This window comes from Cyprinodon variegatus, unplaced genomic scaffold (genome assembly GCF_000732505.1).
Source record: "Cyprinodon variegatus isolate N-32 unplaced genomic scaffold, C_variegatus-1.0 Scaffold143, whole genome shotgun sequence".
NCBI lineage: Eukaryota > Metazoa > Chordata > Actinopteri > Cyprinodontiformes > Cyprinodontidae > Cyprinodon > Cyprinodon variegatus.
In genome coordinates, this window is record NW_015150596.1 from 1368443 (window position 1) to 1385527 (window position 17085).

General features: G+C 37.5%; 1 protein-coding gene across 1 annotated transcript in view; it reads right to left on the reverse strand.

Moving 5' to 3' along the window:
* LOC107086109 (phosphorylase b kinase regulatory subunit beta-like) overlaps positions 1 to 16106 on the reverse strand; it is a gene marked incomplete at its 5' end in the record, with an annotated part of 27299 nt that extends 11193 nt beyond the window's left edge. The window contains 8 exons of the mRNA XM_015376856.1: positions 3242 to 3299; positions 4224 to 4305; positions 4584 to 4746; positions 5268 to 5326; positions 6920 to 7010; positions 10859 to 10941; positions 13297 to 13401; positions 16023 to 16106. Coding sequence (XP_015232342.1) covers positions 3242 to 3299; positions 4224 to 4305; positions 4584 to 4746; positions 5268 to 5326; positions 6920 to 7010; positions 10859 to 10941; positions 13297 to 13401; positions 16023 to 16106 — 725 coding nt within the window. The remainder of the gene's footprint in view (positions 1 to 3241; positions 3300 to 4223; positions 4306 to 4583; positions 4747 to 5267; positions 5327 to 6919; positions 7011 to 10858; positions 10942 to 13296; positions 13402 to 16022) is intronic.
* Between the last annotated feature and the right edge of the window lie 979 nt (positions 16107 to 17085).

A 17085-nucleotide genomic window follows, 5' to 3' on the forward strand; every position in this document is an offset into this window, starting at 1 on the left:
ACACCGGTTGCATAGTATACCTTTAAAAAAGGACTGAAATGTAGCTAAGTTAGCATATGATAGATACATTTAATATTGATTTAAAATTTTCGTTAAGAATTGGAAATTGGGGCTTGGTTGAAGACAAATGCATGCTAGACTTGTCACTAAACAAATCTTAAGGAGTATTTTCTTTCAACTTCACCATTACCCACCGATTGGTGTCGGCCACATAAATTCCAAATAAAATGTTTTATGTTTATAGTTGTGGCAAAATGCACAGAAGTCAACTTTTGTAAAGCACTGCAACCTTTTTCTTTGTATCCCAATAACGACAAACGTTGCAGAAAACATATTCAGTACCAAAAAAAAAAAAAAAAAATGTTATCATCCACATCCCAACGCCTCATTTAAATTCTGAAAACTCCAAAAACCAACTTTGCTTTCCTACAATTATTTTAATGTTCACACATTTTTGAATTCATCACTTGTGAGATTGAATGCAGTCTGTTAGCTGCTTCCTCTGGCCTGCAGGAATCCTATGAGGAAAAAAATGGCACACTGAGATGGCAGTTATCTAAACATTCACAAAGCCAGGGATTACTAAAGACACACAAACAGGATTTACATTTCTTAAAGCAATGGTGGAAGCGTGGGAAACACCACAAATGGAGTCGTGTATAAGCCGAAACACAACTTACTCTTATTATATGCTGAAAAAAAGGTCCTTATTGACTAGGATACGTGAGAAGTTAGTGTATTTCATCATTGAATTGGGAAGATAAAAAAAGCGAAGCTAAGAAATCAACAAAATATTAAAGTTTAAAAGGCACGGCATGCTGTCAAAGCACTGATCCTTGGAAAACCCATTTCAAGCCTCACTTGCTGGCCCATGTTAGGGAAATGAGAGCGTATACACAGATGGGTATGGATGGCATTTCTGCCGTAGCAAAACTAAACAACAAAAAAAAGAAATCTAGTTTATCATTTCTCTCTGCTAAAATGTTGATGAATAAAACAGCATACAATAAAAGTTGTCGTGTCAGGAAAGACATTTGAAGCAAACCATGAGTACAGAAAAAACCGGCCACTGATGAGAGGAACAATAATTCAGTTATGAGATATGGCAAACACCTACACTACAATATTTAGTCAGTATTTGTATTTGAGGCCAGCAGCAAACCACAATTTAAATAGAAATGGGACATTTTCTAAACGACTCAACATGATAGAAGGTCTAAATAGTAGACAGCAGCCCTTTTCCTACTTTGTGAACCGGTTTGCTCAACTATTAAAAAGCTCTTCCAGCCACCTTAAGTTCCTTTGATAAAAGGACCTAAGGTGAGACTCAGTTCGATTGAATTTGCAGAGCATGGCCGGACTTTGAGTAATTGTGGGGAGGGGGGGTTCAGCCGCTGTGGTTTAATGTGAAGAGAAAGCCAACACTGACCAAAAGCTTTGGATTACATCCAACTCTAGATACCTGCAAGCATCCTAGCTGGCTCGCCAAACTCCTCACTGTGTGAGTCAAGTTTTTAGGCTACTAAATCAAATGAATACACTAAATTTGTTTTTATAGATTTTTTTTTCTTCTATTACGAGAATAAAGTCGTAACATTATGAAAATAAAGTCCTAAAATTATGAGGATAAAGTCCTAAAATTACGAGAAACAAGTTGTATTTTATGAAAACTCTTTCCAAAAATGAGGAATGTCAAGAAACCTGAGTGTCAAACGTTTGTGCAGCAAAAATTTCCGTTTGTGCCGCTATCTTTTTTTTTTACAGTGTAAATATAAATTTTAAGTTGCTAACCTGTGATTACAGAATTATATAATCATAGGTTAGCAACTAATTTATATGAAATTCAGAGTTTCAGAATGAACAAATGTTCACTGACCTTTGATGGCTTCTACAAACAATTATTGATATCATTAAAATGATAGCAGTACAAAAAATTTATATATTTTCAAATATGCATTTTAAAATTTTTTATATATTTATTTAAAATATTTTATATTTAAAATTAATTTCAAAATTTTATGTTTTTGTATGGCAAAAATTTTAATTTGTACTGCTATCATTTCAATGATATTAATAGAATTATTTGACACCAATTTTGTCTAATTTGAAGAAGGTGGGCGGCTGGTTGACCTTTTGACCTTTACATTTTCATTAATATATTCAAAGCTAAAGAAGTACCAAAACCAATTTTTGCTGCACAAACCAGCACAAACGGAGCAGAGTTAATTGACACCCATTTTGTCTGATTTGACCTTTGATGACCTCTAGAAACATTTCTTTATATCTTTAAAATGGTAGCGGCACAAACGAAAATTTTTGCTGCACAAACCAGCACAAACGTTTGACACTAATTTGTCAAATTTGAAGAAGTTGGGGGGGCCAACTTCACTCAGGTTGTCAAGAATTATGTGAAGTTATAATTTGTTTCTGGTTTGACAAATAAGGAAATCTTTTAGTGGACTCAGGTTGCTGATTGGTGGAGCTGGTCTGACATCATCTGCTGGGCGGAGCTCCAAGCTTTCTTTCTGAAACGGGTTGTTAACTTTATTCTCGTAATATTACAACTTTTTTCTCTAATGTTACAACATTATTCTCAGAATTTTACAACTTTATTCTCGTAATATTACGACTTTATTCTCAAAATAATAAAAAATAAATAAATCTCTAGCCAGGCCCTAATACTCTGTCGTAAAAGGTAGCTTTTTTTGTACAATTAAATAAAAAGACCCCAATTTTATTTAATGTTTTAGCTTAAAATAAAAATAGGAATGATGAACATGATGAATTATGAGATGTTGTCGGCTGACTAAGTCACAGCTCACACAGCTCACACAGCTCTCCAGCGAGCCAGTTAGCTAGGCAACAAAAACATGCGGGAGCAGTTACCGTGTTGCCTGCTGAACTTTACCTGTTTCCCATTCACCAGAATTGTGGTGATGTGAGGAGCTATAGAGCTGGCAAACTTCTTGGTAATAGCAGCAGCATGCCGCACTGCCAGCCTGTAGTTTATTCAGATCACGTACCAGTTATTTTAATTAGTTGGAAAGTAGGGACAATGTGATTAAATGAGTTTCAGACAAAAAATAACAAATATATTTCAAACTTTTTTTTTTCTTCTCTGGAACAGATCTGTTTCATTAAACCATAAAGGCATTAAATGCTACTAAAAACATATTCAGTGGTTATGTTTTGGACACCTAAACATGATACAGTAGTTGGTGTTTCAGTGAGAATACCAGACCAAAGCTTTCTGCTTCCAGCTCGTCTGTAGATTCTCTCCAGTTCCTCCATCAGGTTCTCTGAAATCATAAATATGATCCAGTTCATAAATTATCCAGAACATATTTATTAGGAGCTAAAATAAAGGAAATCATAAAACATTAATAGCATTGAAACATTAAAACACCTAAATCCCACCTCCAGTTTTCATAGGCTGTTATGTTGTGGGTTTAGATGTTTTTCTGCTTCCAGACAAATTTATTCAAAGCAATTTAATCAACAATCTCTAGCAAAACTTTACATCATCGTCATCTTCCAGGTTTTTAGAAATGTTTGAAAGTTGCTCCTATGTTATATTGCATAAACACTTCTGAGTATAAAGAAAGCAATAGAAGAACTTTCCAGTCTGATTAATCCAGCAACAATAAAATTTAATCAAATATCTGTTGGACAGCGAGGAAAAAGTTTTTTTTATTTATAAAGTCAATGTATGTTGCTGGCTATGGAAGAGGATTAGGGCCATGAAAAAAAAAAAGTTCACTGATCTTTAAATTTTATTTCAGTTTAGTATGGTAAAAAAGTCAGAATTCTGATTTTTTTCTCAGAATTCTTACTTTAATCTGAGAATTCTGACTTTAATCTCAGAATTCTGACTTTAATCTCAGAATTCGGACTTTTTTCTCAGAATTCGGACTTTAATCTCAGAATTCTGACTTTTTTTTTATTGTCAGAATTCAGAGAAAAAAAGTCAGAATTTTGAGAAAAAAGTCCAAATTCTGACTTTAATCTAAGAATTCTGACTTTTTATTGTCAGAATTCAGTCAGACTTCTGACTTCTTTTTTTTTTTTCCAGTGGCCCTAATCCTCTTCCGTAGAAGGCTGTAGATGTGCTGAAGCGGACAGAATAGGGCCCTGAAACTGAAAGACTTCTTAGATTACTGTATAATTTCTCCCCTGTTGCTTTTCTAGACTCGGACTGACCGACTCCTTTGCAGTGAACATACCGTCTTTAGCCAGGAAGTCTGGTCCTTCTCTTCTAAGAAGGATGCTGGCAAGTTGGGCCTGACTGGCCAAGCAGCCAGAGTCCTGCAGAAAAACCCAGAGAATAAAGAAGATAAAACTGGCCTCACATGTAAAACTGATATTCATTAGGAAGAAAGATGAACAAATAATTAACTGCATTATACAATTGTTATAATAGGCAAAAGGAGAGGAGTAATCGTTAAAAAAAATGTCTCAATCATATCAGCATAGAAATACAATTATTTGATCCAAAGTTTAACATTTTATGAAGCTTTATTTGTTGCTTATTTTAAAGGGACACTAATTATCTGGGTCATTGTTCTGTTGAACCATCAGCTTACGTGAAACTTCTGCAGGATCTCATATGTGGGTTTGTTCTGCCACTCCTCCACACTGATCTCCGGCTGCTGCTCCAGGTCCGAGGCGTTGGGCGTGCTCGTCTGCCTCTTCACCTTCGAGTGCTTCGGCAGCTCCAGCTCCTCAAAGCTCTTAAACTCTGGAATCCTTTGCAAACAAAATGGACGGTAGATGTGGAAGATAGAGATGGAAAGTAGTTAGAAATCCCACATTCCAGCCTGCAGTTTATTCAGATCACGTACCAGTTATTTTAATTAGTTAGAAAGAGGGGACAATGTGATTAAATCAGTTTCAGAAAAAATATATTTCAAACTTTTTTTTTTTTTAAGACAGGATTTTTTTTAAAATAGAAATTTTCTAAATTTTGGGACAATTTCGTCTGATAAAGAGTAAATTTATATACATGTTTAAGCCAGAATGATTTGACATTTAAACATGATTTCCCTACGACTTTAACACTTAAACAAACCTATAGCCTATAGATAAAAACAAGATTTTAAGTATGGATGCAAATATCCCATCAAAAGCTTTTTGGTTTCAGATGAAACAGAGAAAAAGAAAAATAATAACCCGAGTTTTCACTTTTACTGCAATCTTGAGACCAAGAATAGAGATGAAAACAATCACATTTAACGAAGCGAGCATGAAGACGGGAGGGAAGCTCTTACTCTGCCTCATTGACGCGAAGGAAATCCAGCTGCTCCACAAATGCTCCTGATATCAGGGTCTATGAAGCAGATGGAAAAAAACACATTTACAGAAATTGTTCTGGTGATGTGACCCACCCCACCAAGAGAAATCGAAGCCATAGTGGATCCATAATGCTTTATGTGCCAGCATGAGGTTTGTCAGGTGATTCTGTAAACATGATTCTGATATAAATGCTGAGAAAAAAGAAACGAGGCCCCGCAGCAAGGTACAAACCGACATCACATCTCTATTCTTATAAAAATGCATTGCTCAAGTGACATAAAACCACGCTAGGAAAAACAGTTGGTGCTTCTCAAAAGGTGAATAAAATAATTTCCGTCCTCCTGAGGTCCAAATGTGATATTAACCATTCCAGCTGAAGTCAACTCAAAAACAAAACTAAGAGGCGCAGGAGAGGAGCAGTAGTGTTCTGCTCCCCATAACAATGAGACGATGAAGGGCAGAAGTGTTTCAAAGCCGTGAGAGTTAGCTGTGAACAGAATAGCAAATAGGCAACGGGAAGACAGAAATGCTAGAGCAAAAGAAAAAAAAGTAAAAAGGATAATTCTTTGCTGAGCATCACAAAAACACTCTGCTGGAGCCAGAAAGCTCATCAGGAGTTTGATGATAAGTTTAATTTAACAATATGGAAAGTATTTAGGAAAATATTTAGCAAATAAATAATTGTATTTTAAATTAAATGTAATTTTTAATAAATGTTGGCATCAGTAGTTTAATTATATATTCTAAAATAATTAGAGCAATGTACAACTGTATTACTCATGTTTCTCGCCAAAAACTCAATTTCCCTTTTCTTTACGTTACACTTGAACACATCATAACCTAATTGTCAATTTACTGAGCCAATCTGAACACATCATCACGCAGCATGTCTGAAACTTTATTTACTTTTCAAGCTAACTAGCTTGTATGCTGCCGATTACAACACGGATTTCACAATTACTATTTTTAACTGACCGGACAAGCTACAAAGTCTGTGCGCGCGCTAACCAGTGGTACTCTGAGTGGATGATGAAGGCGGGCCCGACTGTGGTGCGGCGGCAGCAGCAGGAGGAGGAGGAGGAGTCTTTTCAACCCGGAGACAGTGGAAGGTACTGCATTTGGCCTTTATTTGATGCACAATACTAATGTGCTTGGCCATTGAGGTTGTGTTCCCCCCTTTACAAGAGATGATTTTGCAACATAAGTTGCATTTCGCTTCTTCTTTATCTTTGAGCTTGGTAAAATGAAGCCAAACTTTAGACCTTTTCGTCCGTTCATTCATCCTCGAGTCGCGAGCGAAGTTAAGTGCCAGACTTCACTTGTTTTACTTTTAATATCTGTTTGCTTACAATTTCATTCCAAAACATTGGTGGACATGCTGCAGTGATTGGATTGATTAGATTTAAATGCTGTGACACGACTCGAGGGACACACAATTATGTTACAGGACCTCCGGGAGAAAAAAAACAAATGACCAGACTCTATAGTGGTATCGATAAGCCCAAACGTTATTGATTCTCAGGTTTTGAAAAAAGTGGAACCGGGTCCTTGATAGAACCGGGTTTCGATCCCCATCCCTACTGCTGTCACTGCAGCTGTTCACTCAATAAAGCAGATTCTAACATACCTGAAGTCTGTCGACGTGAACTTTGACCCCTCCGATGACTCCCTTCTTGAAAGAGGCCAGCATGTCCAAAACAGGATTGAAGCGGCTCCCTCTGGTTAGATGAGAAAATTGCAGTTAAAGCCCCCAATTAGACGTCCCCCTACATAGGTTGTCACCAGCAGAACAGTTTTTGTTAGTATTTGATATTTTACTTAAGTTACACTACATGTTTGTGGTGACATTAGATAGGGTACAGAAACAAGAGATTATATCTTCATACACTTATTTGTTTTCTTCCTGTTTTTTTCAATTTTTGTGTTTTATCAACTTTATTCCTTTGAAGGGTGTTTGAAGGAGTAATTCAGTACCGCTAGAGCAAACAGTTGACCTGTATGTGAGAACACTCAATGCATTTCTTGACAACGTTGCAACAATAAAACACTTCAAGATGAAAAAAAGGACCAGAGTTAAGATTTAAATATTAAAGATCCTTAGGGATCATTTCCAGCCAACTTTGTCTGGCTGATACGCTCAATAAAGACGATTATTTTGTGCCGAAGTTTCCTCACCATGCAGACATTATGACAAGTTGGTCCAATGATTGCAGCTACAGTCCAACCTTAACCAACATCCTTTCTGTCACTATCAAACGGAAGAAGGATTAAATATCTTTGCTAAACAAGAGGAACAAAGTTATTCGTATAAGCTAAAGTAGCATAGAAAATCACAATTTGTTTAAGTGGATACAAGCAGGATGCTACAACTACTCATTTTATAGGAGTTTAATTTGCAAAGGATATTTTTCTGATAGAACAATTTCACTTGGATTTAGACCAAAGTTCTGAAAGCCATTTGTATTTCATAGCTTGATGATAATCAGTAATTTTTCCTATACATGGTAGGGCTGAGCTGCTTGCAACTCAAATGATATTTGTGGCCTTTAAAGTGTTAATTGAAGCTGATCGACTCAGTTTTTGCACCTCATTATCTGTCCTCATTGGCCCAAACACACCAAACAGAAATTATCTGGGCTGTAAGGGATCTAAACAAGGGAGGTAATGTCTCTCCGTCTCCATTCGTGTATTAAGAAACTGGTGCAATGAGGCGACAGTCGTATACCCTCCCCCTCCTGCTGAGCGACTGGTAAAATTTGTGATTGTGAAAATTTGACTTCATACTTGCAGACATGCATTGAGTGGGATTTCGACCCCAAAAAGTCGAAAAATGTTTAACTTGTGTCGCTGTTGCCAATCAGTGAAGGTCGCACCGGCTGACCAGAGATAGCAGAGGGTCCTTCATACTGCAGCACCAATCCAGCTTCAACATGAAGCAAAAATATTTAAGCCATGTTTTACTTTCTGCTTTTATAAGTCACTTCACATATGCAGAAGTTTGCCCTGAACCGTTTTTCTAACTCAGGGTTCCTACAGCATAAGGCAAGTTAAATTCAAGACTTTTTAAAACTTTTTAAATGCCACTTGAAATAAAAATTTAAGACCAAATTCATATGAAACACAAGAAAAACCTGCTTGCGACAACTTAACCCAAAGGTTTATTTTAACATAAACCACTGCACTAATGTTTCAAATTTTGAAAAGCTTCCCATACAGGAAGAAAGCTAAAAACACACAAATGACAGATATATTTTAACAATTATTTAACTGAATTCACAAACTTTGTTTTAGCAGGGAACAAAACAAATCAGTTTTAAAGCCCCAACATAACCAGTGCTAAGTCTTTTTTGTGTTTTTTTGCAGCTATTTTTCTTTGTATGGTTTTCTTAGTATGTTTGATTTTGGTGATAAGTGGAGGCGTTGCAGAGACAAGGGTGGAACTAAACTGAGAAATACCGGCTGTTTCTCGGTAACTTGATTTTGTATTTCACGCTTCGCATGTGCGACTCCACTAACCTGACAATGCCAGATGGATTTGCTCCGCATATCCATCTGGAAACCTTCCGTAGAAGAAATTTTGGGAAGGGGCGAAAATACTGGTTAGCTGATTGGCCTATGTTGGTGATAGACGGGCCAAATAAACCAATCAGATCAACGAAGCATATGACGTACTAACAGAGCGACGACAAAGAGGAGCCAATTGATAGATCAAACTCTTGCCGAAACCAGTGGGGAGAAGAGCAAAAACATCTTTTCCTCTGAGAAAAGCCTCCAGAGCAGTGTTTTGCTCTTCTTTCAGTGAACAAATACTCTGTAACTCCGATAAAACTTGCTCGATAGCCACGCTAACGCTAGTTTCATCAGCTGAAGCTGCCATGTTCTTTAGACTGAACTGTCGCGCTTCTCGTTGCGTCACACCTCAACGTCAACGCTGATTGGACGTTCGTTTGGTGAACGGCTCCAAATTTTCTTTAACGGAGAGTCTCCAGACTGATCTGCGAGTGAAATCTTGAAAGCTCGCGAGATCAGGATGGTCTCACGAGGCTACGACTCCACTGCCTTAATTCCCATCGTTCCGAGCTTGAATGACTTCTTGCACTAAATCCACTGAGCCTCATGTATGTTCCCTGGTTTTAGCCATGGAGAAAACTCTTGGCTGGAGCCAATTTGCGTTACATTTACACTTGCTCATATTTTCCAGACAAAAAGTTAATGGCGCATCTCCCAAATGTCCCGGCCGCAACAAGGCTTTTATTGGTTCCGCTATCGGGACGGAACCAATAATGGCGAGCAATTATTAATTTTTTTATAAAAAAAAAAAAAAATTCAATTTTAACGTTTTATTTCTCAAAAAATATATATCACAAAAATAAATCGTAATAAAAATAATCCTATTTTTGATGTTTTAAAAATTAAGACCTACGAAAGACTGATTTAAGACATTTAATACCAATTAAGGCTTTAGTTTTATTTTGAAAAATTCAATGCCTTTTAAGACTTTTTAAGGACCCGCGGGAACCCTGTAATCAGTCATTGATGCCTTTGTTTTCCACGACCTGCTTTGGAAACGTCAGATTTCCTCCAATTTCATAACCAATTGAAGTGACCTGAAAGGACAATTCATAACCTCTGTGTTTGTTATGCCCATTAATAGATTTTTTTTAAAGCTTTGCATTTCGATAAGGGTAAATTTTATTTTATTTTTTTTTATATATACTCTAACAATCCCAGAGGGAATTTACTTCTCTGCATTTAAACCATCCCCTTGAGGAGCAGTGGGCTGCCATTGTGAGGCGCCCGGGGAGCGTTGTGAGGTTAAGGGTCTTGCTCAGGGTCTGTGGGAGTGGGGGAATCGAACTCACAATCTCAGGATTTAAAGCCCTATGCCCTAACCACTAGGCGGCCACTCCCCCCGGTAAACACACCACTGAATAGAAACTTTAAAGCCGATTGTTTAATCAGTTCCTTTCAAGAAAAGATGCGGTCGATTTCACAGTCTAAACAAAAACCGTATAAACCAGTAATCTAAAAATAAAATGCCTAAAACTTCCATATCATTCATTCAGATTTCTGTCACCTGCTGTATAGGTCATGGTCCCCTCGATGGCAGACTAATGACTATCGAGCTGCAGCTATGAACATCCACTGACTCATTTTTGGACTGGAGCGAGGCTGTTTAAACACTTGTAACGCATTTAACATATGGCTCCCTGGGTAACAGTCAATACCTCTGTAATCAGCCCACCAGCCAGGCTATAGTGATACAAATGAGACACATTATCACCCAATCAGCAGGCAAATACAGTAGCACCTTTCTGCTACAAAGATTAATGGCACACACAGAAAGGGAAAAAGGCTGGCAGCAGAGAGGGAGAAATAAATGTTAGATGAAAAACGTGAATTGGCTTCTCCAACGTTCTGGCGCAGGTTTGAGACGGTGGCAGATATAGAGATAGTGAGTGACACATAACGAGGCAGAGGATGAGAGAATGCTTTGAGAAAAATGATCACATGAAAAGAAAAACAACAGAAAAGATCTACGTTGGAGTGTGAGTGTGGATATTACTTGATGTTATCCTCGCGGATGAGAACCAGGAAGAGTGGACGTCCTTGCATCTTCCAGCACTGCTTGATGAACTGCAGGGCATTCTGCACGAACACAGAGCAACACATTCCTGCCGTAAAGCTTTCAATTTCCTTCATTTCTGTGTAACAACTGAGCGAGTGGCGTTTCTAAAGTTCGGCTTCCTCTTCTGTCAAGCTGGGTTTAAGTTGCAGAGCACCTCAGGCAGCTCAGCGTTAAAACCAAACCATGAGTTTGAAGAGGAAAGATCACAGTATGAGTTCTGAAAACACAGCTTACAGTATCCCTGGAGTCACATAAGCATGTTACCAATGAAAAGAAATATCTAACATTTGGAAAACAGATCAGAGTAAAAACCCCTTACCTGAAAACTGGAACGTGGGTATTTGTTCTTAAAATGAAGATTAGATAAGTTCTTAATTTATATATCATTACTAAATAAAGTTTTATTTTTTTTAGTTTAGTTAAGATCTCCATTTAAGTTGACTGACATCAAGAAGTAGACTACAATAATTAAATTTAAATTTGACGAACTTTTATTTCCGGGTGGATCATCAAAATAAGTGGTCCTCCTAATTGTCAATCATTCTGGTGATATGTTTACCTAAGGACGTCTTACGTGCTCGCCCCGTTAGCTAGCTTTTTCTGTGCATGCGCACTTTCAGACGTTTATCGGTTGTGAGCTACGGTTTCAGAGTCATTGAAGCTCACCTTTCTCACCGCGGTTCTTTGACAATAGCCGAGGGTCGTAAGAGAAAGAGTGACTACGAAGTGCATGAGAAGAAATTAAAGTTATAGGGAATTCATATATCTAAATGCCAAATCATTCTGGCTAAAACATGTACATAATAGTACTCTTAATCAGACGAAATTGTCCGAAAAAATAGAAAATTTCTATTCTAAAAAATCCTGTCTTGAAATCTGTGTTTTTTTCCGTCATCTTCTGCAGGCCAGTTAGTTCTACGTCAGCCTGAACACCTAAATTCGGCCAATCATATATCAACGGTCATCTGTAAATCAAATTTTTTCAGTCATAGCATCTTGATTCATATGTCGCAGTTAATATACGCAATGGTTGAAATAAATGAGAATCCTTTCCTTTCCCATTGAGTTGCGTCCCAGTGTTCACGGGGATGGACGTCTGTGTCTTCGGCAGGCGTAGAGCTAACAGAACTGGCAGCGTTGCGATGCAAGGGCTCAAAAATGTACGGCTGGAAGCCTTCTACACCAAACCAAACTTCTGCCGCCTTGGAGTCCTCTTCCACAACATCTTCGTCCCCGCTTTCCTCCTCTAAATAAAAAATGGATGACGGAGGAGACTCATCCACGACCTCCGACACTAAACTCTCCTCCTCTTGCATGTTTCCTCTGTCCATAGCGTTCCTTCACAGTGTCGTTTCTAAGTGACCAATTTAGTGCTACTTGGTCCCAATGGAATTTCCCATTGGGAACCTACTAGCACTAAGTTGCTAACTGGTTAGCAAGATGCTTCCGAGAAACCGGCCACAACCAAACTTGCTTGTGAACCTTCCGCATCAACAATCCCTTCCTCTTGATAATTGACCAACCACATTCACTTTATTCACTCGGTAACGTTAGGCACTACTCGGGAGTTTTCGCAAATGCAACAGTCAGAACAGTCGCTTCCCTACAACTTTAAAGACCTCAGAACAGGCAGATATTTTTTTATGTTCTCATACGGAGCATATAAGTGTCGTATGTTCTTGACTACAAGCCGCTACTTTTCCCCCACGCTTTGAACTATGCAGCTTATAACAAAGTGAGGCTTCTCTGTGGATTTTTCTTAACCACCAGGGGGGTTGGAAATGAAATAATAAAGGGGCTAATTTTCATTTAGCACAAGAACATGCTTGCAGCAGACACGACCGAGAACATATGTCCCAAATTCACACATTTTGCCATTTATTTGCCGCATTAAAGCTGCCGAACCAATGAACAGACTGGGCTCAACCCCTTCAGAGCTGAAATAAAGAGCGGACAACGCCACATCTTTCATTAAAAGCTCTTACTGCTGCGAGCCAACAAGCTAACGGGAGCTAGCATTCTTCTTCATCCCTATTCCAGGGGCTATATGTAAAGCTCCCCCTAGAGGTTTAGTTGGAGACAGTTTTGTAGATATCAGCGGCTTATAGCCCGGTGTGGCTTATATATGTACATTTCTAGTTTTTTTATTTATTTATTTTTTTAGTGGACTAGCTTACAGTGAGGTGCTCTCTATGGTCCAGAAAGTACAATAATAAATATATTCAAACCCTGAAAAGACTATTGTTATCAGTATCTCTGAAGATAGCAACCTTCTTTCTCCATTTCTTTCTCTTTCTCCTTTCCGAACCAGACAAGGTGAATGTATTTCAACCATAGAAGCTTTTACACATAAATGAAATCTGACATTGACTCACCTTAATGTCATCAATTAGAAGCATTACATCCTGAGACAAGTAGAAGTCACTTAGATCAAACACTATTGGGTAGCACACCACCGTCTTTCCCAGGATACGATAAATCTAAGAGACAGACACACACAAACACACACAGTTGCATTTGAAGATTGATGACCAATAAGTAGCTCCAAATGTATCATTGTGGGCAGCGTAGAAAACGAGCCATCAGTCCTTGAACTGAGGGAGGAGGCGACATGCAAAAGACACAAAACTACTTCTGATAAGTTACAAATAATAGTTCATCGTACATACACACAGCTGGTAGAGAAAGGATGATGAGGATTATGTCCTCTGGCATCCTGCCTTCTTCCCCATAAATGTCCCATTATAATGTTGTCTTAGCAATGTGTTTGGAGCCATAAAGCAGTTGTTCGCTAATAGCTTTGTTACACTGAGTTTATCGAACGGTACAACTTATCCTAATGTTGACCTTCATTTAGCAGACACTGCAAAAAAAAACAAAAAAAAAAACACCTGAGGTAGTTGTGTTATACAACAGAATCGTAACATTAAGAGGATAAAATCTTAAAATTACGAGAATAGAGTCTTAACATTACGAGAATAATGCGCAAAAAATACGAGAATAAAGTTGTAAAATTACGAGAATAAAGTCTTAACATTACGAGAATAAAGCGCAAAAAATACGACAATAAAGTTGTAAAATTACAAGATTAAAGTCGGAAAAGTACGAGAATAATGTCGTAATATTATGAGAAAAAAGTCACAAGGAGCATAGTCATAAAATTTCGAGAATAAAGTTGTAACATTAAAAGAATAAAGCCGCAAAATTACGAGAATAAAGTTGTAAAATTACGAGAATAAAGTCGTAACATTGGGAGAATAAAGTCGTAATATTACGAGAAAAAGTCACAACGAGCATAGTCTTAAAATTTCGAGAATAAAATTACGAGAATAAAGTCATAATATTCTTTTAACTTTATGTCTTTATTCTCGTAATGTTACAACTTTATTCTCGAAATAGAAGAAAAAAAAATCTCTAGCCTGGCCCTAATACTCCGTCGTAGTGTTAAAACGTATTAGGAGTTACATTTAAAATAGGATATGTAAAGTATGTAAATCTAAAGATCTATATCATATCTGTGTAAGTAATTCCATGTGGTGTGGACTGGGAAAAAAAAAACTTGAATGTTTTCGTGAAATCTTACAAATGAATTTCTTTCAGGAAATTTCTTTACCAACTTTAACCAGAGACTAAATTCCCGCACTTTCTTCCTTTCTCAGGATCACTCAGATTGGATTTGTAGCATCACTAAACAATAATCTGCAAGATAATAACATGGATTCATAGTGAAGCAAAAAACTACTCATCCCACTGGTGGAAATAGTTTCATTTTTATTTAACAGAATGTTTCTAACACTTCTCTCAACAGAGAGTAAAACAATTTCAAAGGTGAATTGTTTTTTTATATTGAGATTATGATTTATACTGCATCAGAAACCAGCATATTAACAAGCATTTACAGTCTCTTCGGTAATTAGTGAAACATCTTTGTTGAATTTTGAGAAATCATAAAATAATTATATTTGCTGACCTCTTTTTTTGCATTTCTCTACCAGCCTTTAAAAATGAATCTCAATTAACTGTTAAATAATGAGCAAGACCAAGAAAGGTCGGAAGCCCTTTGTGTCATCACCCTAATCTTAATATGGCTCCACAGGTTCTCTCTCAATTTAACATTCAGATTCCCACTGGCCCATTTACAAACGCTCTGTTTACTTGTGGATGGATAAAATTAAGGGATTATTTCAAACCTTAACCTTCTATATCTTTGAATAATTTTGGACTCCACTACTTCAGGCTTTGACTAGGCCAGTTTGATATAAAATACATAACAAAAAACTAAACAATGCCAAAGTAGCCTTAGCGGCATCTTGTCCTGGTGGATGTGGAACCACAGCTTTACCGAGCAGTATCTCCCCTCATTTTGAAGAAAAATGTCCCCACAGCCTGATGCTGCAACCACCATGTTTCCCTATCAATATCACCTTTTTTGGAAGCTAAAAAAAAAAAAAAAAAAAAAAAAAGAAACAGTTCCATCTTTGTTTTCTCTTCACAGTTATGCACTACTTCATGTCAGTCTGACTTTATCAGTTCAAAATGGACGGATAATTAAAAAAACAAACAAAACAGTAAATGTGTTCAATGTGCGCCACTGATGTTTGTAACATGCATATCTCATCATGTAGCAGTATGACAGCAGGTGGAATAATAAGATGTAGATTATCAACCCAATATGAAAGACTATCAGTGATTCCATCTGTATATTTAACACAATATTAGCTGTAGTATACTTAGTGGTTTTTGCTCCATACTCTGAGAATTGTATTTAGATAAATATGTGCTGCATGCATCAACGATTCCCTCTGACCTATGCAGCAAACTACTAAAGCACACATCTGTGTGCGTGTTTGTGTGTAGCTATTTGTTTAACAATGGTATAGGGAATGTCATGGGGACCTATGTCTTCATGGGGACCAAAATCCTAGTCCCCATATGGTAAAGTTTTGTTTTTTAAGTTAGGGTTAGGTATGTGCTGGTAATAGTTAGGGTAAGGTCTGGGTTAGGCCATGTGAAATGAATGTAAGTCAATGAAATGTCCCCATAAGTAATGAAAACACAACTGGGTTTGTGTGTGCATGTAGGGGGGTTTTAAACTCGATACCTTGCAGGTCCCGATGCAGCCCACTGGCCTATCTGGACGCCCACTCAAACCCAGCTTCTTGTTGACGGCTAGAAACCGGTATGCCTGTAGAAACAGAAATACCACATGAGTGTGCACAGCATTTCAAGCATCCTCTCGGCGACCTTTCTGTTCACAGAGAAAACATTGTACAGCTCCCCCTTCCATACAGATCCCTGTGATTGTATCTTTGAAAATGAAAATACCATATTTGATTGGAAATGTCATACGGCGGTATTTCATTCCACAAGGCACTGAAAGCATGAGCCGAATATCCCTCTGTCCTACCGAGACATTTTATGATCCTGCCAATCATACCCTGAAATACTGTCCACATGATAGAAAGCAGCAATGGATATTCAAGCTATGAGATGCAGCAGAGATTAATAAATGCTGCCATCAGCAGCAGACGTAGTGGACAAGGGTACACCCATGATATCAGTAGTGCAATGATGCACAGAGCATTCAGTTTTTTTGTTTTTTTTACAGTTTTCTGTCTGGCAATGTGGCAATAAGAATAATTGTCTTGATACCAAAAAGAGCCCAACAGATTTTACCTTTACAAGTGCAGCAGTGCTCTGTTTGATTTATGAATATAAATTGCTTTATTATTCATGATAGGAATTTTACAGATTATATGGACACTGCAATGGTAGAGTAGAACAGGAAAGGAAAAACAAGAAAAAAGAAAATGAATGAAAGAGAGAGGAGATAAAAGGAAGATCATGATCAAACATATTCAGTCTGCTTTATTACCTGCAAAGAGATGTAAAAAGAAAAACACAACCAGCGGATATAGTATAAGAGATACAATAAAGTAGCACCTAGATACCATTGCTGAAGTATATTTAGTATTATTTAACCTGACATGTACACTGCGATAGCTGAAGATAAGAATATGGGCTTTCTGTATGGAAGTGAATCTCTAAATACCTGGAACCAAGCACCTGTAGTTGTTTGTGAAAGTGCTCTTGTGAATTTAAAGATTATCCAACGGAAAAATGCTCAATAGTGGTTGTGAAGAGCCAAAGACCCGCCCCCCACA